At 40.4% G+C, this 24,611-nt stretch overlaps 1 protein-coding gene across 2 annotated transcripts in view; it reads right to left on the reverse strand.

Moving 5' to 3' along the window:
• Positions 1-16,875, reverse strand: part of E2F7 (E2F transcription factor 7) — a 44,864-nt gene extending 27,989 nt beyond the window's left edge. Inside the window, exons 1-5 of one of the 2 annotated variants that reach the window (XM_003832879.5) lie at positions 16,534-16,875; positions 16,107-16,356; positions 15,305-15,397; positions 6,614-6,889; positions 1,337-1,505 (exon numbers count right to left, since the gene is read on the reverse strand). In XM_003832879.5, the coding sequence (XP_003832927.3) occupies positions 1,337-1,505; positions 6,614-6,889; positions 15,305-15,397 (538 nt within the window). In that variant the 5' untranslated portion in view covers positions 16,107-16,356; positions 16,534-16,875. Of the gene's footprint in view, positions 1-1,336; positions 1,506-3,380; positions 3,897-6,613; positions 6,890-15,304; positions 15,398-16,106; positions 16,357-16,533 lie in introns of those variants that run through there. The other variant, XM_008958350.5, reaches the window with a different exon arrangement.
• Positions 16,876-24,611: the final 7,736 nt, after the last annotated feature.

A 24,611-nucleotide genomic window follows, 5' to 3' on the forward strand; every position in this document is an offset into this window, starting at 1 on the left:
AAGGGGACCCAATTTTTTGATGTTCAGTTGGCTCACTTTCTCTTTCTTGATTAATTGCCCCCAATCCTAGAATACTATATTATACTTCTGGGCTCCAAATCGGCCCCCAAACCATAGCATTCTACTTCCTCTTCCTATAGAGATGGACAGGACAGCTAGGGTATCAACATTCTAGTAAGAGCTGACTAGAAACTGTTCCACATAATAAGAGCTCTCCATGCCAGCCATTGAATTTGGCATGTTACTGACATTATCCCTAACTTTGCTATATCTCTGCAAGGTAGGTGCTGCAGTTTCTAAGTTATAGACCAAAAGAAGGTTAATTCACTTTTTAAAGCTCTTACAGCCTGTAAATTAGAGAGCTGGGCTTCAAATCCAGCCCTATGTGACCCAAAGCCCAGCCCATGGTCTTCTTATCATAACCCACTGTCTCTTCTTATCAGTTTCCAACAACCAAAATCTGTTTAGCTTTCAGCTTGAATAATTCAAGTAGATCTTCCTCTACTTGGGCACATTTCTCTAGGATATGGAAGAAATAGAACTAAGAAACAAACTAAAAATTATAATCTATCATTTATTTATTTAGCTGATTTCTTCAGAACTTTTTCTTTTTTGTGTGTATGTAAAACCTTCCTATTTTTAAGGGGACACCCTGACACCTTCATGTCATTGTGATTTCTGCTTATTTAACGAGTGTCAACAATATGTTCACTCTGGAACTAACTGCAATGTCCACTAGGGGTCTCTATTCTGAAGCAGGTGTATACATATTTCCAGCACACACACCCATCTCACATCATACACTCATGCACATGAACACACGGATTCTTCTTTGTTATAAGGTTTAGTTGTTTGAGTTATGTCCAAATGACCTTTTTCTAATTTGACCCACTTGCTGTGCCAATCATTGTATAGGGCTTTAAACATAATGCTCTTCCTCTCAAATCTTGCTTTACAAAGTTGAAATAACACTAGTTCTGAACTCCTGGAAGCATTATTAAAAATAAAAAGCAGGCTATTTCTAAATAGTTTTGCGTCTGTCTGAAGTAGGATGAATTTAAAATATGAGATACTAATTTGTAATGTAACTCTATTATAAAAATATTTTTTAAGGTTAAAAAAGACTGCAGTCTCATTTGGTCCTCAGATCTAAAAGGCTCCCTGAAATTCCATGTATAATGAAAACAAATTTGACGACGACAAAGGAAGCTCTGCCTGTTCCTCTGTCTTCACCCAATTGAGGGGCCCACTCTACCTCAGGCCTTCAGCCTGCCCAAGGAAACCAGTTTCCCACTGTAACTGGAGACAGACCTCCAGGTAATCTGATGATACATACCAAGACTGACAGCAACTTCATCTAGGGAGATGGTAGTTTTCTCAGTTGACAAGGGATAACTTGGATAGCGAGCTAGAAACTTCTGGCACAGGAGTCCTAAACTTTTCTGTTTTCTGCTTGGCCTTTGCTTTTCAAATTCGTCCACAGCACTGTCCCCAACAACATCAAGCTACAGAGGGCAGATAGAAGGGAGGGGGAAGATGTCACAGTTAACATCCTAATGGAGAAATGGCAATGGCCAGTGTTGGCAAACTGGGGGGACATCTCAATCCATACCATCCTAGATTCTAGTTAAAATACATTTCCTAATCTAATTCCCTGAATGTTTTATCTATTGTCTTCTCTGGACTGATTTTTTTCTCCTTTATAATTTGAGGCTGAGTCTATTAGTCAAAAGTTTGACAAATGAAAAATGAGAGTCATTTACAGGTTGCTACAGTCTAGCTACTAGTGTGCTCGCTAGGCCTGTGGAATCAGCATCACCAAGAGCTTGTGAGATGTAGAAGCTCAGGCATCAGCTGTATCAGAATCTGCCTTTTCATAAGATTCTAGGTGATTTCTAATGACGTGGAAGTTTCAGACGCACTGGCCTGCATTCTGTCACCAAACTGTTTTATATTTTACAATCGACCAAAGGTTGATGAAAGTGAATGAAGGCAGTCCAATCATATTCTTCCTTATCCTTTTATTTGTAAATACATTAAACTAGCATCCTGTCTCCTCAACCCACATTTGAAAGGGGCTCCATTCAAGCCCCAAGAAAGTAAAAGGCTTTTCGACAAACAGATTCAAAAGAAAAGTGATATAATTATTTCTACAGATTCAGAAAAAGCATTTGATAAATTTAACAGTCATTCATGATTTTCAGAAACACCTTTAAAAAACTAGGAATAACATACCGGGGCCTGTCGTGGGGTGGGGGCAGGGGGGAGGGATAGCATTAGGAGATATACCTAATGTAAATGATGAGTTAATGGGTGCAGCACACCAACATGGGACATGTATACATATGTAACAAACCTGCACACTGTGCACATATACCCTAGAACTTAAAGTATAATAAAAATACAATTAAAAAAACCTAGGAATAACAGAGAACTTCTTCAATGAAAGGTATTCATGAAAACACAACAGCAAACATCTATTTGTAAAACCTTGGACGTGTTCCCTTAAAGTCAGGAAACAATATGGATGCCCATTATCACTTTCTCTTCTATATCATATTGAAGACCCTAGTCAATGCATGAGGACAAGAAAAAGAAACTGAGGCACAGGGACTGGAAAGTAATCAGCTACTTTCCTTCTGCAGAAGATGTCACTATTCATACAAAAAAACTCAAAAGAATTTCAGACAAATCATTAAAAATAGTTTTAGAATTTAGCAAGGTAGTTGAATACAAGATAATATGTTTTGTAAAGTCTGCTGCATTCCTATACAACAGTAACAGCAAATAAATTGAAAAGACATCATTTACGAAAGCAACAAAAATGATAAGGATTTTAGAAATAAATCTAGCAAAAATCTATTTGCATAAAATCCTAAAACTTAGATTTTAAAGAATACTTAAAATTTAGTGAAATATATTGTCTTCATAGATAAGAAAACTCAGTATCTTAAAGAGGTTAATTTTTAATCTCTAGATTAAACGCAATCTCAATAAAATCCAATCTAAAATACACATGGAAGAACAAACAGCCCAGAGTAGCCCACACACTGAAGAAAAATAAGTTGAGGGTCCCATTTTACCTGATATCAGTGCTTATTACAATAGGGTATTAGGGCAGGGATGGACAATGGAACAGGAGGAGTTCAGAAACAGACACACATGTAAATGGAATTTTAATATGAAAGCAGTTGCACTGCCAGCTGGGGGGAAGAGAAAGACCTCCTGAATAAATGGTGCAGGGACAACTGATGACATATATAGAAAAACAAAGTTGTATCTTGACTCACACCATACACAAAAAGCAATTCCAAATGGATCAAGGATTTCATGTAAAGCAAATTTTAAATGAAGAAAATGAAGGAGAATATTTTTCTAACCTTGGAATAGGGAAGAGCTTCTTCAGACACAAAAAACATTACCCTTAAAAGGAAAAAATGAACTATATTAAACTTAAGAACTTTTGTCCATCAAGAAATAACATAAAGGGAAAAGACAATTACCGAACTGAAAGAATAGATACATAACACATATAATAAAGGTTTAGTATCATTATATAATCAACCCCTACAAATCAACATGACAAAAAAAAAAACCAATTAAAATTGGCAAAGAACACAAACAGGCATTTCACAGAGGAGCAAAAAACATGGTGGCCAGTAAACATGTGGAAAGAAGCTTAATCTCATGAGTAATCAAAGAAAAGCAAATGAATATCACAAAAAGATACACACTGTATAGACATGAGATTAGCAGAAATTACTAAATTTGACAATTTCAAGCGTCAGAGAGGATATGGGTGACTAAAAGTTTATATATTTCTGGGGGGAGGCAAATAGTACTTTGGAAAGCAATTTGGCATTATCTTGTGAACATCTGTATATCTAATGACGTAGCACCTATACTAGTAGGTATGTACCCAAAACAGTAGTTCTCAAACTTTTTGCTCCAAGGACCCCTTTATGTTCTTAAAAACTACTGAGGACTCCACAGGGCTTTTTGTTTATGTGGGTTATCTATTGATAGCATGTTAGAAATTAAAATTGAGGCAGTTAAAATGTTTTGTGAGAAAGGGGTATTTTATATATTATTTTTCAAATCTCTTTAGTTTCTGGATTAATAGAAGAGAACTGATTCTTGTGCTTGCCTTTTGTAGTCAGTCTGTTGCAATATTCACATTGTGTACTTCCTGGAAGACTCCAGTGTACACTTGGGAGAGAATGGGAGTTCAAATGGCAAAGGTCTTTGTATAATTATGAAAAACAGTTTTGACCTCCTGACTCTCTGCAAGACTGTCTGTGGACACTGAGGTCCCCAGATGACCCTTTGAGAACCACTGCCCAAGGCAAACTTGTATATGTACACCAGCAGACATAATCAAGAATGAATATCATAGCATAGTCTGTATTAGCCCTAAACTGCAAACAACCCAAATGGCTATAATCAGGAGAATGAATAAATTGTGGTGTAGTCATGCAATGGAATATCATACAGCCATGAAAGAACTACAGCTACATGCGAAAACACAAATGAACCTAAAGGATGTATGTTGATTGACAAAAGCAAGTCCTCTAAGACTATAAATACAAATTCAGAAGAATGGTTATTCTGTTGGGGAGAGAAATGTAAATTAATTACATCACATCCATTTTTGGGCTGAGAGGTAGATTCATGGTGTTAAAGGTACTGCAAAGGATAAGTGTATTTTACATGATCAAATAGTCTATCAAAAGGTAATAAAGACTAGTTTTAAAAAGGTATTAAAAGTCTGTTTTAACACTGAGTACCCCAAGACAGTAAGAAGGGAACAATAGACACCAGGGCCTACTTGAGGGTAGAGGGTGAGAGGAGGGTGAGAACTGAAAAACTACCTATTGGGTATTATGCTGATTACCTGGGTGACCAAATTATCTGTACACCAAACACTCGCAAAATGCAACTTACCCATGTAACAAACCTGCACATGTACCCACTGAACTTAAAAGTTAAAAAGAAAAAAAAAACTACTTAAAACACTTGACTTTGATCTAATAAATCAGACATTAAAAGCATCAGTATAGTAAGTTTTCTGGATACAAGATCAATACACACACACACAAAAATCAATTGTATTTGTATATACTAGAAACAAACTATTGGAAATTGAAACTAAAAAAAAATACAATTTGCAATAGCATCAAAAAATTTGGAAACCTAGAGATAAATCTGACAAAAGATGTATAACACCTGTATACCAAAAATTGTGAAACACTGCTGAAAGATATTAAAGCCCTAGATTTTAAAAGAAAGTCTGTTTTAAATCCACCGAAATTTTAGGCATTTACTTCCTACAGGTGGTGAACCTTTCTAGTGACTGATCAGCTAAAATCTCTCTATAAAGCCTGGGTAGAAAACCAAAATTTTAATTGTTTTAGGGGCGTGTTAAACAACTAGTTCTGCCAAAGTAAGAGATCAACAATGTTACCTTGCGAAAGAGGTCACTAACGATTCCCATTGGCTGATTTTCACTTTGCTATATTTTTGTCAAAAAAATTACAAAAAATCTAATACTTACATGCCTTTGACAATAAAAGGCACATTTAATCTTATTTAGTTTTTAGAACCCCAATAAAACCAGGACAGGTACCACGACCCTCATTTTACAGGTGAGTAAATTGAGATGCAGAGATCCTGAGTGATATCCCCCACTCACCCAGCTAGTGATTTGAACCTAAGGCCTTAGACCAGCTCCTTGTGTGATCCACATCAAACATAAGACGGAAAGGAAGCCAAAGAACAGCCCAGACTTAAAAAAAGGAATTGTGAAATTCCTCTGGCTTCAAGCACATAGGAACTACTGTGTGATTTGTATTTAGTTACATGAAAGAATCTCTTACTACTACCGCTAATCTACCACTGCAAGATATATAACAGATTAAATTCATTTTGTTCTATGAATTTCAAGTTGTAATTCGAGACATCTTTTTTCTCTCTTCCCAATTTCTTCATTTTGGCAATTTTTATAGCTTGAAAAATCCGCCAAAAAGAGAAAAATGGTTAAGAATACTGAAATCTGCAAAACTTTTCTTAGGAAGTCTGAGAAAAAGCTTGATGGGAAGTGAAAATAATTAACTTTTTTTTTTTTTTTTAACAAAGTATAGACATGCTGCTTATTCAACAGCACTGGTTCCCCACAGAACAGGTAATTTAAAGATGGCTTAACTTCAATAAAGCCCCAAACTAACCAACTGAACATATATAAGAATAATGGAATTTCCTCAATCAAAAATATTTACATTAACATTATCCCTAACATCTGGGCAAAATTAAAATTCACAGCAGCATTTAAAAAAATCCAAATTCCTTCATTAAATAAAAATGATTAAATATCATTACTTTAAAATAATTTATCATTTTTAAATGAGCCCTGGTCCAGGGAGTATCATACAGAAAAGAAAGCATTCATTATGAAAAATAAGATAGAATGAGAATTCTACTACAAATCAAAAGATATTCAGTTTGCCACTGCTTTTGGCTCAATAGGAGCTGAAAAGTTGACAGTTCTATGATTTTTTAATAATCAAGTAAAATTGTTTAAGTTCTAAAAAATCCCTGAGGAGCACAGTCTGTTTACCTGTAGAGAATCTGTAAATGCATCGTCCTTGTTTTCAATGGGTCGGAATAGTCCCTTTTTCTTCTCCCGGTCCCTTATATCTGGGCTGGCAGCACTAATGAGCATCTTCAGGTTAGCTGTGGGTGTCCATGGTTCCGCTTGCTGTCTGTCAACAAGCTTAACTGGAGTAATGGGATTTCTTTCTGGAGTAAATTTTTTTTGCTTCGATAAATCAATTGGTTCATTTTTTATTGGAGTCTTCGGGGCCATCCTTGATCGATCAACAAATATATTTTCCTATTTTAAAAAAGAAACTTTTAGCAAGAATGAGAAAGGGCAGGTATCAGCTAAGAGTATACTTTGCTCCCACCATTCACTAAGACTTGAAAATACAAATAGGACCATATGTTTAGGGCTGAAAAGTAACAGGATAGGACTAACGAAAAGTAGTCATGGGAATAGAAGAGTCGCTCCAATGAGAAGTAGATTATACTCTGCTACTCCTTTTACACCTATCTTTCATGGTATCTCTGTAAAAGAAATCACAATGTATCTGTTACTGTTGCATGTTTATAACAGATGAGGACTATGAGGGCCAATGTGGGTTGAGTCCATATTGTTTCTAAGTGTCATCTTTTTTAAAACACTACTTACAAGTTTGCATTGACTAGTGAAGAGCAACAATGCTTCTGTAGTTCAATGTGCACCAGTGCTAATACAGCACTTAGTAGCAGGACCAGTTAATGGAAGAGCATCCAACAAAATCCCACATTTTAAGCCAATCTAGAGAGCTCTCTAATGTCATTCTCCAGAGCAGTGCATCTCAAACTACCCATGGTAAAGGACTCGTTTTTTTAGATTTCCAAACTCCTGCAAACTGATATGTGACCTTACTTCACAGGACTAATGTGCAACACAACTCCCACCAGATGTGATTTGCCATTTGAGTTTGTCACTCAAACTGACCCACAGCTTCTTCAACAAGAAGAGACCACTAATCATAAGCTTAGATATGGTGGCAATACTGAATTGCTACTGAGGTTTATTTTTCTTCCTTTTTTTTTTTTTTAAAGATAGGGTCTCACTCTGTTGCCCAGCCTGAGTACAGTGGTGTGATCATAATTCACTATAGCCTCAAACTCCTGGGCACGTGCAATCTTCTCGCCTTAGCCTCCCAAGTAGCTGGGACCACAGACATGCACCACTACACCCAAATACTTATATTTTATTTTTTGGAGATAGGGTCTCACTCTGTCACCCAGGCTGGAGGGCAGTGGCATGATCACAGCTAACTGCAGCCTCAAACTCCTGGGTTCAAGTGATCTTCCCACCTCAGCCTCCCAAAGTGCTGGGATTTCCAGTGGTGTGCATACTACAGTGGTGTGCACACCACTGCACCCAGCTAATTTTTAAAATTTTGTGTGGAGACAGGGTCTTGCCATGTTGCCCAGGCTTGTCTTGAACTTCTGGCTTCAAGTGATTCTCCTGCCTCAGCCTCCCAAAGTGCTAGAATTACAGGCATGAGACACCAGGCCTGGCCTTTTTAAATTTTTTGTAGAGATCGGGGTCTCACTATGTTACCAAGGTTCATCTCAAACTCCTGGCTTCAAGTAATCATCCCATCTTGGCCTCTCAAAGTGCTAGGATTACAGGCATGAGCCACCACATCTAGACTACTGAGGTTTTTAAGTGCTTAACTCTCAAGTTCCGTTCTTAATTTTTTGCACCCTGGTGATAGTTTGTGGAATAGCATCTGCCTCCAGACCACCCGTTGATGTAGACTGTCTTAAATAATTCTAAGAAAAGACTAACGATGGGCCCGTTGTAAAAAAGGACTAAGTATATAGAATCCACCTTTGGAACTAACAAGTAATTAAAACGTATCTTTCCCCTAAAAAAGTTTCAAAAATTCAATATGAGAATTCGATAATTCAATATTCAAAAACAGAAAGATTCTGCTCTTTCTGTAGTATTCCTTTCCAGTCAATAGTGTGTCATATAATTACAAAGGTAGATGAGTTCTCTGTCACTCCTTCCCTGTACATTCTGTATAGCTACTGAATGCTTGGGTTTTGGTTGAGCAGGGGGTTACAGTAAGTGTTTTCCTATAAATGAGCAACGTGTGAAGAGGTAAAATATTGGGAGAAACTGGAGTTTGTGTAGGCAAGGCAACTCTTGCTCCTTGGATCAGCAGAAGCTGCATGCTAGCCATGGCAACATTCGGTCCTAGTATAAGAGGAAGGAGAGGAGTCAGTGGAAGTGGCGATTTCTCATACTACAGTAAGTACTCGGCCCAGAATGCTGCACCTACCCACCTCTTTTAACAAGTCCCTGTTAGTGTGCTATTCTGATAAAGGCTTCTACAGGTGAACTCTCAAGGGAAATTACTGTTTACTATGTGCCACGCTCTGTTTCATGTATTTTGCATGTATTGACTCTTCATCCAATCCTGTGACATAGGCACTAATATTTTTCCGTTGTATAGATGAAGAAACTGAGGCACAGAGAAGTCAAATAACTTGCCTGAGGTCACCTATGACCTCATTCAGTGTAAAATCATTGGTATGCAAGAAACAGCTGAAGGCAGAACTTTCTGAAATTCTACATCTAAAAATGAGCCTGTGTCCTGGGCACAAACTGGGAGGAAGTTATCTTTTCCACAGCTCCAACCAAAGGTACCCAGCAGGCCACTGATCCCCACTAGTACCTAGCGAGAGGCAGCATGGGGAAATAGTTATATACGCAGGATGTAGGGCCAGTTAACCTACCCCTGCTGCTTATCAGCAGGGGTGAGTGTGGCAAGTTCCTGTACCTCACTATACTTTATTTCTCTCAACCAAAAATGAAGTTCATAAAAATACCAATCTCAAGGGTTATGAGATTAGTTCCTGGCATATAGTGAGCGCTCGATAAAACTTAGCTATTATCTTTTCCCTCTTTTCTATTCTTTATTACCATTAACTCTGGCATTTCGAGCTAAATATACTACAGCACATCATATTGCTATTTAACTTCCAGGATGTGTGTCTTGTCTCAGTAACAAGACTGTGCCCTTGAAAAGGTCAAGAAGCAAGTTCCACATGTCTTGTTCATCGCAATTTTTGGCACAATGCGTTGCCCACTGCAGATACTCAAAGAACACTGTGCTTTGATGAGTTATTCCAAAAGGTATCCTCATGGTGGAGGGTGTGGTCCAGGCATGCTGGGTGGACAGAGATTTACATGCCTTCTCCATTGCTTCCAAAAGAGTTACTTTTTCTCTAGCGAGGGAGCAACTGAGAATGGATTATTTCTTCATATACTTTGATATATTTTCACTGTAGTTTACTGAATACTTAAAGTAGGAGGGGAGCTAGGTCATGTGGTAGGTTATGATTGTATTACACCTCTACATCAAGAGAAAAAAATGCCAACCCAATTGTTTTCTAAGGTCTCAGGTGGACAGAAAGTCAACTGCAATCTAGTCACACCTTGCTCCATCTGTCTGTCCTGCTATGCTGACAGCATATACGGCTGTGGAAAGGGCACTGCAATGGAAACCTGATTTGTGTCCCAGCTGTTTGTATCTTTTTGATCCTGGACAACTGTTCATTCTGTCTGGGCCCAGATTTCCGTATGTATAAAATGAGGAATTTAGATGAAAGTATCTATCTCCAAGGTTTTCTAGCAAGGCTGCCTAGCTGTGGAGTGGATGCTGGGATGTACCCTGATCTCTTCAGACATGACTCATTCCCCAGCTGCTAGAAGTAATGCCAACAGTCATCCCATAACTGGACTGCTTTGGCTGAAGACAGCTGACTTGTCCAAGATCACACCACTTCCTGGGAAGCCTCTCCTGTACTCATTGGCTGGTAGAAGTAGCACAGACATATAAAAGCCAGGACTCTGGGAGGCCAAGGTGGGCAGATCACGAGGTCAGGAGATCGAGACCATCCTGGCTAACACGGTGAAACTTTGTCTCTACTGAAAATACAAAAACAAAAATTAGCTGGGCGTGGTGGCGGGCGCCTGTAGTCCCAGCTACTCTGGAGGCTGAGGCAGGAGAATAGCGTGAACCCAGGAGGCAGAGCTTGCAGTGAGCTGAGATCATGCCATTGCACTCCAGCCTGGGTGACAGCGAGATTCTGTCTCAAAAAAAAAAAAAAAAAAAAAAAGCCAGGCCTCCTTGCCCCAACTCTGGACTCCTCTGATGGCTGCCCTAGAACTCCCCAGAGGGTCATTTCCACTGTGACTGTATTGCAGCTCCACTTTTCCTTCTGTCCAATTCCATGCCTTCCTGTCCCTTCCCTAGGCATTGATCCCAAGAGTACTTCCTAAAAACTTCCTGCACACTTAACCTCTGGGTAAGATCTGCTTCAGGAAATCTAACCTGCAACACCCTGGAAATCACTCCCTCCATTAGAGTGTCCTGTGAAACGGCCCTCTAGTTCTTATATATAAATAGAGGTAATATACCTTGGCTTACCTACCATAGAGTTGCTGTGATAATGAGCTCAGAAGGTAAAAGCACTCTGTCATCTGTGAAGTGCTATACAAATGTTCATTATTATTACTAATAACACCAGCACACTGACTATAGGTAAACTAGTTTATGCTGCCAAAGAAAGGTCTTCGTTGTCTTGGTTCTAGTCCTGCTCCTGTGTCCGATACAGCTTTGATCATGTTATCTCAAACAATATACACAGTCAAGTGTATATATTAGCTCTGGGCCATATTTAGCCAACTTCTTTTTCAGTTCCCTCTCATGCACATCCCACATTCTGCCCAAACAGTCCCCCTGCTACTCAAACCTGCCCTGCACTTTGTCACAGCTAAGCTGGTGCTCACACCACCACTTCCTCTTTAATGCCACTGGCTTTGCCTGTTGAAATTCTGTCTACTATTTAAGTCTCATTGCAACGACTACATGTTAGAAAGTGTCTCCTTCTAGCTATGGACCAACAACTCTCTTTCTTTCCAGAGCACACTTTCTAGAAGCAATCCACACTGAGGGTTTCCTCTGCCTACCTCCTAGGGGTCCCTCAAACTACCAGTCTGTTCTGATCCACTGCTCTTACTTAGGTCACCTCTCAGTTGCCAGATCAAGTCAATGGCAAAATATCTTACTTGACCTCACTGCAGCAGTTAAGACTGTTGACTATTCTTTGTTCTATAGAACTCTCAGCCCTTAACTTGTGAGATACCACTGTTTCTTTCTCTCCTGGTTCTTCTCATACTTCTGATTGTGCCTTCTCAGCCTCCTTCTATTTTCACTCTTACAAACCAAACCGCAAGAGTCCACACAGAACCCTCTGCCGCTCTCTCATTATTTGCCACTCCCACGTATAAAGCTTTAAAATCAACCTGTATGCTGACAATTCCTGTTCGGACCTGATTACGACCTTTCATGAATTCCAAAGTCAGGCTACCTGCTGCTTTCTGCACATATTTATTTACCTATAAACCACACAGGTACAAACATATTCCAAACTGAACTCACCTTCATTCTCACCCACTCCCAAGAGAGATGAATGACATTCAAAGAACACCCATGCCCATTAAGTTTGGGCATTGTCCCCAAATATGCCATGCTCATTTCTACTTCTTCACTAACTCCCCTCCTCTCTACTTGCCTGAGACTCAGTATTCCTTCCTTCCAGCCACAGCTCAAGTGCTAGCTCCTTCACAAAGCTCTCCTAGCCTCTTTGGCCCAGACTGTTTTGCACTTTTGTTGTCTCAAGTGCATTGTAAACAGGTAAGAGGCATAGTAACTTTGGGTAATGAAGTTGGAAACTCCTTTATGTTTTAAAGAAAAGTTTCTCTATGACTGGTAAGAAGATGCATGCATAATACAGTACTTACAGACCTTGACCAACGGGCAAATGGCCAAGAAAGAAATCCTCTAAATGACCGCTGATCCAGCAAGACACCACTCCAGGTATTCCCCGGAGAGATTCCAAGAAGGAACAACTCAGCACCACTAGCTTCCAGCCACTCTTGATTTCTTGAACATTTTTTTGAATGCTCACACCTCATGCTGTTACTTCTGCCTAAAATGTCCATCTCGTTCACTCTTGCTTTCTTGTAGGTTGAGCTTCCTCATCCACTAAGGCTTAGCCCAAATGTTCCTTCCTCTGTGAAGCTTTTTAACTCTCTCTGAACTTCCCATGAATTTATTTCCTCCTCTTCTTTCTGCCCAGGTAATTTGTTCCTACTCCTAGTATAGCACTCACCAAATCACAGTATAGTTTTACATCTGGGCCCCTGAAAGTCTCCCTGGTAACTGAGGGCAGGGTGGACATCATGTTCATCTTTAGGCTATCAGTCTGATTCAAAACAGTGTGAAGACTATGTGCCTATGGGTGCTTTACAAAAACTCAATGTGGGGAGTATTATATATTGATTCCAATTTATGGAAGAAAAAAATGGATTTAGGGAGATTAGGAAACTCATTAAATCACCGTATCCCCAGCATCTGGAACAAAAATATTTGTTGAAAGACTTTCTAAGTATATTTGTTTTAGGTCACATAGCTAATAAATGGCAAAGTAGGAAATCAAACCCAGGACCTTTTGGCTCTTAAACCCCATGTTTTCATTATCCCTAGAAAGCATCCTTCCTTTACTTCATAGCAGCATGAAAAAGACAGACAGAAGCCCCTCCTAGTAACTCTGTGGAAGCACCCTGTTCTCATCTCTTGCCTTCTGTTTGAGTTGACATAATCCCTGCTCATAAATGCTATTTCAAACATTGTCACTGCTTTCCCAATCTCTTTAAGTCACTTGACTTTTTTTTCCCCACACACATTAGAATGTGAAAGCTCAACTGGACACAGTAGCACTTGCTGATGCTAGAGGAGAAGGGTCTTTGTTGAAGGTACTTGATAAAAGTCATTGACCCAGAGGAAGAGAAGTAAAGCACTGACTTAGATGTGATATAAATGTATGGATGTGTATTTTTTCAAGGCTGAACCATCCAAATTGGAAAGGAAAACAAAGTTTTGCTCTAAAACTCTCAAAGCCAAAACTCTGAATATATACTTTAAGTCTGGGCATTTCCACCCTCATGACTTAGATAATTAAAAAAAAAAAAAAGGCCACTTTAAATAATCTTTGCTTTGTCTGTGGTTTCACTTTCAGTGGCCAACTGCGGTCCAAAAATATCACATGGAAAATTCCAGAAATAAACAATTCATGAGTTTTAGATTGTGTGCAGTTCTGTGTAATGAAATCTCACGTCATCCTGCTCCGTCCTGCTTCGGATGTGACTCACCCCTTTGTCCAGCGTATTTGCACGGTAGATACTACCTGCTCAAGCAGCCACTGTGTTTTCAGGCTGGCTGTCACGGTATTGCAGTGCTCATGTTCGAGTAACTCTTATTTGACTTCATAATGGCTCCAAAGCACAAGAGTAGTGATGCTGGCAATTTGGATATGCCAAAGGGAAGCCATAAAGTGCTTCTTTTAAGTGAAAAGGTGAACGTTCTTGACTTAAGGAAAGAAAATCGTACGCCAAGGTTGCTAAGATCTACTGTAATAATTAGTCTCCTATCTGTGAAATTGTAAAGAATGAAAGAGAAATTCATGCTAGTTTTGCTGTCATACCCCAAACTGCAAAAGTTATAGCCATGGTACATAAGTACTTAGTTAAGATGGAAAAGGCACTAAATATGGGGGTGGAAAACATAAACAGAATAAACAGAAATGTGTTCCAACTAATGGCAATCTGGTTCACTATTATCCACAGTTTCAGGTACTCACTGCAGGTCTTGGAACACATTCCCTGTGGATAAGGGTGACTACTGTATTTCTTTACCTAATAAAAATAAATCAAAATGCCGGACAAAAAAAAAATCCCTAGATGGGGGAGCATACAATTTCGCATCTATCCTAAATTAGCAATTATCAAGTATTCTTCAAAGGCTCATATGAGCCTGGATTGCTTTGCAACCAAGGAGTTTCACTGTTGATGCTAAGCCTAAAAATAAGACCAGGAGCTCAGAGAAGTTCAATGCCCAAGTTGCTACTCACAGATTTATATTCAAAGTTTCTAAAACTTGGTTTGTTATTTCTATTTGCCTGTGCCTAAAAATGCTCAGATAGTTTAGACATTGTTATGGCCAGTTTACTTTGTAATGTTCTTGAAAACAAAATCTTGGTCTTACAAATCACAAGGGGTGCAAAATGTAAGGGAATGGCTCAGTGCAAAACTAGCAACAGTATGGTAAAATATTCAGAATATACTGATGAGTTCAGCCACTTTATCTCCCTATATAGTAGGCACAGGTCTACTCTTGGGTGAATGGAACAGTCTCTGGGAGCTAGTTCATTGGTATGAAGACATTTCACAGCACTTTAATAATCCAGCATTTATGCCTGCAAAGGTCTATTTTCCTGGGAACTGAGGCTTAGCATTCCTACAGAGCACTAGCTACACCACCCTTGACAACTGTATTATAAACTTTGATTGCTGTAGCCAGCATATTTTTGACTTATATAAATTGGTTACAACATTACATGTAACCTTGCCTATTTTTCCCACTATATCTGAGAGTAGAATTCCAACAATAATGGTTTGGATGGCTCTAGTTTTAAAAAAGAATGTTTCTATAATGTTTATCAATATTAATTATTATGCTTAAATACAAATACAAATGGCATGTTGGAACACTTAATTGAATTCAACATCACCATCCTTAATATATTAGAAACTAAGGTGTTTATGTTTGCTTACCTTTTGTGCATTTTCCCCATCTTCAACTGCAAAATCTAGTCTGGGCTGCCTGGGGCTGATCAGGTCTTTTAGTGTTAAACAATTTACCTCCATCTGTAATGCACAATTACACTAGAAAATGATTTTGCAATTAGGTATTTTTTCCTCAAACAAAAATATCTACATATGTGTTACTTGTTTGTCAATATGAAATTCCCCTTTCTCTAAGCACATCCTGGGCATTTCCAGGAGTTGTAGCCACCCTCAACTTTCTAAAACTCACGCGAACAAACTCAAACACCTAAAGTGTGCTTAGTAATACTGAAAATCTGGGAAGAAAAAAATCTACAAAAATAGTAACTCCTTATGAAAAGCTAGATGGCAAAATAAAGTTACCAAGTCGGAAGGGTGTTGGGCAAATCTGTCAGAAAAGTACAGGGTCTCCCAGGTCAGTTAATTTTGGCGCAAAGAACTGAGAGGAATTCGGCTTTGAGGGGTTTTGAATCGGGGGAAGGAAACCCGATCGCTAGACCAAACCCACTCAGCGCTGAGCGCAACCCCTTCCCAGGCCTCCAAGCAGATCCCCCAAATAAACTTCTCCAATGAAAGCTCCAAGTTGTGGGGAAGGGCAAATCCCCTCTACTGCCGGGCCGGAGTGAGAGCTGCACCCGGCACACCCTCTGCGCACCGGGTTCCCCGGCAGAAACACCTCGAGCCCTCGCCAGCCGGGGGACGTCAGGAGTGGCAGGCTGGCAGCCGGGGCGGGAGTGGGCCCTGTATCCCAATTCCCGCCTCCCCACTGGCGCTGGGGACGCACGCTTACCCCTGCTTTCCTAAGGAGGCTTCCTGCCTCTGCAGGGACCTCCACGGACCCAAGCCGATGAGGGAAGGTGGTGCGGCGATCAGCAGCCGGGCGGCGGCATCGGGAAGGGAGAGCGAGGCGCGCAGATCCCCGCGCCGAGTGCCCTGGGCTGGCGGGGACCCCGTGGCGTCCGGGCAGCGCCAGCGCTCAGACCGGCCGAGCGCAACTCCAGCCTGGATCGTAGTCCCCGCTAAAACACCTCCTCTGGCGCCTTGAGACCGAATTTGAGAATCCACCAATCAGCGGCGGCCGGCGGGGCGGCCCCGGCCAATCGTGCGGCGGCACGGCCCGGGCTCACCGCCCCTCGGAGTCTTGGCGCTCCGAGCCGCGCGTTTTGCCCTCACCCGCCCAATTGTTGCCGCCTCGGCCCCCTCCCCCTTCCGGGTACCTGGAAACCTCGGGCCCGGGAGCCAATTCCTGCTGGGGACGCGGGCCCCGGCGGCCGCGGGAAGCCAAGGTGGGGGCGGCGCGGGGCGGCGGGAGAAGGAAGAGGAGGAGGAGGAGGGCTCTTTTGTTATGCATAGAAGACCCGCGCACGTCCCCGCGGCTTGCCGCGCCCGGGGACCCCGGGCACAGCCAGAGGAGAGGAAAGCAGATGGGGTTTGGAAGAACGATCTACACCCTCTGGATGCTGCTGCCGCCATCCCCGCCCGCCCTCAGCAACCTGTGCGGAAGCGGAGTTGTCCAGACTTGCCGGGGCAAACTTCTTAACATCGCACGCTGGTGTGACACATGAACCATGGTTACCGCTCTGCTGCGAGCAGATGGCACGCCAGTTAGCCCTGGAGACAAGACTGGAAGCCAAACCAGAAGTTTTTCTAACTTTTGTTTGTTTGTTTGTTTTGTGTGTGTGGCAAATCCGGAAATGTTTTTTGGTGTTCCCTTTTCGGCAAATTGCAAATAATTAGGAGGGAAAAAGCTTTATATAAAAAAGTAGTTCTTTGCAATAGGGACTAGCATTCTGGGAGACAGTCTAGAAAATTTCCTCAACACCACTGATCTGTATTAAATGTTTCACTTCTTTCATCCTACAGTTTCTTGTTTAAAATATGAATGTTGGTAGAGATAGACTTTTTACAAAATAGACTTTATTGTTTAGAAGTTTTCAATTTACAGAAAAATTGAGATAGTACCAAGAATTCCCATATATTCAGCACCCAATTTCACCCACTATTAACATTTTGTATTAGTATAGAATATTTTTTTAAATTAATGATCTAATATTGGTACATTCTTCTGAGCTCAAGTCATTACTTTATTCAGATTTACTTAATTTTTTCCTAATGGCCCTTTTTTCTGTTCAGGATACCACATTACCTTTAGTTCCTATGTCTCTAGGCTCCTCTTGGCTATGACAGTTTCTCATACTTTCCTCATTTTTGATACCTGGACATTTTTGAGTAGTATTGGTCAAGTATTTTGTAAGATATCCCTCAACTGAAATGTGAGACAGCCTTCTTAAAGCATCAGACATTCTTAAATGTACAGACATGTCCCTACCCCCCATATACTTTACAGCAAAGGTATCATTTTCCTTTCTATACCAAGACTCCATTCTTCACCACTTACCCTCCAAATATTTTTATTTTATTTTATTTTTGGAGACGGAGTCTTGCACTGTCACCCAGGCTAGAGTGTAGTGGCCCGATCTCGGCTCACTGAAACTTCCACCTCCTGGGTTCAAGCGATTCTCTGCCCCAGCCTCCCGAGTAGCTGGGACTACAGCCGTGCGCCACCACGCCCAGCTAATTTTTGTATTTTTAGTAGAGATGGGGTTTTGCTGTGTTGGCCAGGCTGGTCTCGAACTCCTAACCTCAGGTGATCTGCCTGCCTGCCTTGGCCTCCCAAAGTGCTGGGATTACAGGTGTGAGACACCGTGCCCGGCCTCAAATACATATATTTTAAATGAACTCTCAGCAGAATTCAGAATGCTCAATCAAGTCCTTCACTTCGTACTCTAGATTGCTGGTAAATACGGCCTAAAAAAAAAAAAAAATCACTGCTAGGTCATACATTGAAAAGAGAAAAGTGTGCAAAACATTAAACAAAAGAAAATAGTAATAAAAATCTGACATTTTTTATAGGAATAACATTTTGAACTGAAATCTCTTTTGTAGGTAGAAACCTAATGAGAAGTTTAAACAATAAAAAATTGCAACTTATTAAATTTTGCACATATGTGGAAGCAGAAGTTTAGATAAGGAAATACTTTTCCCAACAGTATTCATTTTCTATGGCTGTTGTAACAAATTACAACTGGCTTATAAGGACAGAGATTTAGTCTCTCACAGTTCTGGAAAGTTAAGGTATTCCCAGGGCCACACTCCCTCTGGGGCTCTTGTCCTTTTCCTCTTCCAGTTTCTGGTGGCTGTTAACAGTCCTTGACATATGGCAGCCTCACTCCAATTTCTACCTCCATAGTTACGTTGCTTTCTCTTTTGTCTGTTAAGTCTCTCCTGTGTGTCTCCTATGAGGACACTTGTCAATGAATTTAGGTCCCACCTGGATAGTCCAGGATGATCTCATCTTGAGATCTTCAATTTAATTGCATCTGGGAAGATCCTCTTTCCAGAGTAACGTTCCTTCATGGGTTCTGGGGATTAGGACATGGATACACCTTTTTGGGGCCCACCATTCAGCCTTCTAGACCAACATTCAAATTATTAAAGTCCATTCATTTCTCTGATATTTCAAAATACTAATGATCGTTTCTTTGAGGTTAGACAGTTTCACGGTACAGGGCTTTTCCTAACATTTTTAGAGTAAAAGTACTTTTTCTATTTTGATACAAATGTAATTTCTATTCAAGTTACAAAAAAAAACTCAGTTGGATACATCACTTCAGGCACTTATAATTTCATTGATTATAAGAGTTATCTTAGATTTGGAGGAAAACTGAAAAATAAATGTTTGATGGACAAATTCAGAGACATTATTCCAACACACTTATTTATATTGATGTTTTTAAGTCCCAGAATGCATACATAACCTGTTAATCTCTCGGTAATTCAGTTGACACTGATGTTGGCTGGGAACTAGGCTGGAGTATCAAGAAGAGTCTCGACATGTGACCTCTCCATATGGCCTGGTCTAGATATCCTGGTAGCTCAAGATAGTTGGACTTCTTCCAGGGTGGCTCCTGGGATCCAAAATGAATGTGTCATGTAGCAAAGTGGAAATAGTATCACCTTTTGTGACGTAGCCTAAGAACTGATAGCATCAATTCCACTACAGTTTTTGGGAGGAAACAGTCAAAAATCCACCCATATTCAAGGGGAGAAGACATATACCTCACTCTCAATGGGAGAAGTGTCAAAGAATTTGGGGCCGTATTTCTCTCTCTCTCTCTCTCTCTCTCTCTCTCTCTCTCTATATATATATATATATATATAAATAAGTTCTGGGATACATGTGCAGAACATGCAGGTTTGTTACATAGGTATACACGTGCCATGGCATGGTGGTTTGCTGCACCCATCAACCGGTCATCTACATTAGCTATTTCTCCTAATGCTACCCCTCCCCTTGCTACCCCTACCCCTCCCCTTGCCCCCTACCCCATGACAGGCCCCGGCATGTGATGTTCCCCTCCCTGTGTCCATGTGTTTTCATTGTTCAACTCCCGTTCATTAGTGAGAACATGTGGTGTTTGGTTTTCTGTTCTTGTATTAGTTTGCTGAGAATGATGATTGCCAGCTTCATCCATGTCCTGGCAAAGGACATGAACTCATCCTTTTTTATGGCTCCATAGTATTCCAAGGTGTATAAGTGCCACATTTTCTTTATCCAGTCTATCATTGATGGGTATTTGGGTTGGTTCCAAGTCTCTGCTATTGTGAACAGTGCTGCAATAAACCTCTTCATGTGTCTCTATAGTAGAATGATTTATAATCCTTTGGGTATATACCCCAGTAATGGGATTGCTGGGTCAAATGGTATTTCTGGTTCTAGATCCTTGAGGAATTGCCACACTGTCTTCTACAATGGTTGAACTAATTTACACTCCCACCAACAGTGTAAAAGCATTCCTATTTCTCCACATCCTCACCAGCATCTGTTGTTTCCTGACTTTTTAATGATCACCATTCTAACTGGCATGAGATGGTATCTCATTATGGTTTTTATTTGCATTTATCTAATGACCAGTGATGAGGAGCATTTTTTCATATGTCTGTTGGCTGCATAAATGTCTTCTTTTGAGAAGTGTCTGTTCATATCCTTTGCCCACTTTTTGATGGGGTTGTTTGTTTTTTTCTTCAACATATTTTAAAACTACCGCACCAGGTTTTGTGCCAATTGGAGTATCCTATGACTCTACCTCAATAATTTCTGCCTGAGACATCATTGACTTTGAAACAGTATAGTGTTACCTACATGGCAGCTCTCCCTACATTTCTGTATTGTGCTAATCTTGTAGTTCTCAACCTTGTCTATTCTTTATAGTCATCTGGGGGAGATTTAAAAAAATACCAGCAGCTGAACCCCACACCTAGAGATTTCTAATTTACTTGATCTGGAATTGGCCCTTGGGTATCAAGTATTTTTTAAGTGCTTAGTGTGTTGTTCCTTAGCATCTTGCTAGTTGTACTCTTCTTTCATTGATTCTTTTGGATGCTTCTGACTCAGTGATTTCAGAAATGGATCCTCACGTCCCATCAGTGAGGACAGGAAGAGCCGGACAGGTGTGCTGCCCTCCAGAGTAGGCACAGAGGTTTCAAGGGGCTGCATCTCGCTGCTTTGTGGCAATGTCACTGGTTTTTGGAAGGAGTTGAGGCTGTAAATGAGGAATCTGATGAGCAGGGTGGAGCTGTAACAGAAGAGTGAGTAACAAAGGCTGTGCTCAGAAGGATGTATATACAGATTATGTCTGACATTCCTCTCTGCAAAAATCTCCACCACTTCTCAAACCTGTGAATAGTCTTTTACCCTTTTGGGGTTTCAAATCCCAAGATTAATCACACTTTACAGAAAAAAAGAGATTTATCACATTTTACAGAAAGAATATACCGTAGTAAAAGTACAATTCATGTCAGTCAGCTCTAGGGCAAGATAGTGTGAGTTGTTCGGTTAAAGTATCAGCCTCCTCACATACTTTCCTTTTCTCCCACTACTGCAAGTGCAGTCATCTTGGTGTGACATCTGTTCTCAAAAGTGCAGCCACAGAAAGGAATTGGTAACTGATTTTTCACCACAAAGGTAACAGGGATCTTGGCTTCACATCCTGGCAGTTCTCAAGTTTCTTTGCATGGACCTGTTCAACAGTTCTTAAACTGAGTCTTGCCATTTAAAATGCACTTTAGTCTTCAGCCATTTGTGGGTCTGAGAATGTGATGCATTTGCTTCTCTATTTGATAACAACTTCAGAGAAGGCAAAAAAATCTATTCTTGGAGCAACTATAAGCAATGTGAGGAGAATATGAGAAACCAAAGTGATTGGTTCCTGCTCATGACCTTAGCCACAATAAAAGAAAATAAGGCCAAAGGGCATTTATGGCTCCCATCTCAAATGACATCCAGATGTCCAGCTATTTAAAGGGAGGTGCCTCAGCTGTGATCAAATGTCCCATGAGGAATGGAGGGAATTCATTCTTTAAGTTTTAGACTCCTTGTGATCGTTAGCACTATGGAGCAAGGTCGGGGTTCTTAAAATAGTCATGTGATTTGCATCCTCGCTGAATGCATATAGTGTATTTGGTATGCATATGTGTGTATGTGTGTATTTGTGTGTCCATGCTGAAGGCAGAGGCCGGGGAGGAAGTTGTGTTAAAGCAAACATTCCAGATCACAGTGGACTGGGTGAATTTTAAGTTGGGTGTTTCTGGGAAAAGTATGAGAATGATGAGTGTATAATGGACCACTCCTTTACATAATGCTGCATTTATGCTGCAGGTTTGGGCAAGGTTATTTGGAGGCAACACAGTGCACCCACTGGTGCAATAAAAATGGGATGGACTACTGCCCTGGACGTGAGATTCTGGAGAAAATGGGGAACACAAGCTTCCCTCTAATCACCAAAGTCTTATCCAGACGGGAAGGAATTCACTTTGAGGAGTAGAGGGACATAGATTCTAGGTCAACCTTGAGAATGAACTTCCTGAGTACCTAGAACAAAACATGTTCCCTATATAGGCCTTAGTTTTCTCTGTGAAGTGATGGGCTGACTTGGAAGACCTCTGTAGAACCTGTGAATTCTTAATATTTAATGCTTAATAATTATTCTTAATATTTAAATATTAAGTTTTATTATAATACTTACTTGGATACTTAGTATATCCCTTAAAATGATTTGCTATTGACTCCTAATCACTCAGTGTGGAAATGTAAGAATATTGCTAAAACCACTTTCTTATTTTCATGTTTGGTGAAACTGAACACATTCTCACTAAATTACATTGTGTATATTTATACATTAATAATGAGAATGTTAAATATTGGGCCAAAGTGACCTTTGTGACCTTCATTTTTAGAAGCTTAGAATTAAATGGCTGAAGGTAACTTTTAATACCTACCAAATAGCATTATTTTAATAGCATTTTTTTTTTTTTTTGAGATGGAGTCTTGCTCTGTTGCCTAGGCTGGACTGCAGTGGTGCAATCTCGGCTCACTGCAACCTCTGCCTGCCGGGTTCAAGCAATTCTCTGCCTCAGCCTCCCGAGTAGCTGGTATTACAGGCACACACCACCATGCTTGGCTACTCTTTTTTTTTGTATTTTTAGTAGAGACGGGGTTTCACCATCTTGGCCAGGCTGGCCTTGAACTCCTGACCTTGTGATCTGCCCACCTTGGCCTCCCAAAGTGCTGGTATTACAGGCGTGAGCCACCGCTAGCATTTGTTTATTATGATACATTGTAGGATGAAATGAGAATTTTTTCAGTTTGCAGTGGAAAGAGGAGTTTGGAGTAAGGGGTGATGGAGAGAGGAGTTTGGGGTTAGCAGCTCAGGGACTGAAAACTTAAGTTCAAATACAATGAATGCATTTTTCTAACCTAGAGCCACCTCATCGGATGTAGAGCTTTCTACCTTGAAAAAACTAGAGATGTGGGATATTGAACCCACCATCTCCTCACTAAACAATCCGAGGGAAATATTAATGGACAAAGGTTAAAGTATTGTCTGCACAAAATCAATGTTAAAATACAAACTTCCTGGAAAGAGTAATCATTTAACCAACATCATCTATGTAGCACATAAGACATCTTTACTCAAAACATACCTGGGGGTTAACTTTAAAGTAGGAAACAATGTTTTCTCTGTAACATCTTATATATAGTACTGAAATCTCTAATCTTGTTCAAAGACTCACCCTGCCTTCCCAGTAAATTTTGGGAGTCCTCAATCATCCATACTCCTGTAGAAGTTCTTTCAGCCTCTGTGACACCCCAGGACTCCACTGACATGTGTTGGCTTCTTTCTGCCCCACTGCTGATGCATGACATCAGGCATCTCCAGGTAGCACAACTCCTTCCTGCTAACTAAGCTGTCATCACTCAGAAGGGCAGGAAGCTCTGTATCCTCCATCAAGGGAGCCAGCTGCTGCTACTGCCATCAGTCTGGGTCTTTGCTGTGTCTAAGACTGGGGCTCCTGCTGCTACTGGTTCTGCAGAGTGTGGAAGATGGCACTGACCGCCCTCTCAAACCCTCACACTGTCTGCAAAGTCATATCAGGCCAGCACATCTCTGATATCTAATATTTTGTTGCATTTATTTCTTCCCTCTTAGGCCTACATCTGTTTATTAAGCTGGTCTAATATTCTTTTTTTCTGTATGTCTAATTTCTATTTATTTAGCTGATGAAGTTAAATTCTTCCTATTGTTTTGACTCAAGGAGGATCTCTTCCTGTTATCGCATTCGGTTTTACTGGATGTCTCATTGTTTAATAATGTTCCCATGTGGCCACTTCTGCTATTTTCTTAAGCTTGCTGAAATTTGCATTAGGAATTTCTTTTTCCATTTTACTGATTTCTTTACTTTTCTGATGATTATTAAATATTTTATTGATGTTTGCAATTACAATGACATAATGCTAGAGTGTCCTTTTAGGGTAGTTTGTTTTTGTTCTTTTCTCTAATTTTTTTGGTAATCTTGTGATTTTATTTATTTATTTATTATTTTATTTTTTATTTTATTATTATTATTATTATTTGAGACAGAGTCTCACTCTGTCACCAGGCTGGAGTGCAGTGGCACGATCTCGGCTTACTGCAACCTCTGCCTCCTGGGTTCAAGCGATTCTTCTGCCTCAGCCTCCCGAGTAGTTGGGACTACAGGTGCGCGCCACCATGCCCAACTAATTTTTGTATTTTTAGTAGAGACAGGGTTTCACCATGTTGGCCAGGATGGTCTCCATCTCTTGACCTCGTGATCCACCCACCTCCACCTCCCAAAGTGCTGGGATTATAGGCATGAACCACCGCACCTGGCCATATTATTATTATTTTTTTTAGAGACAGAGTCTGATGTGGTT

Source organism: Pan paniscus, chromosome 10, assembly GCF_029289425.2.
Source record: "Pan paniscus chromosome 10, NHGRI_mPanPan1-v2.0_pri, whole genome shotgun sequence".
Taxonomy (NCBI): domain Eukaryota; kingdom Metazoa; phylum Chordata; class Mammalia; order Primates; family Hominidae; genus Pan; species Pan paniscus.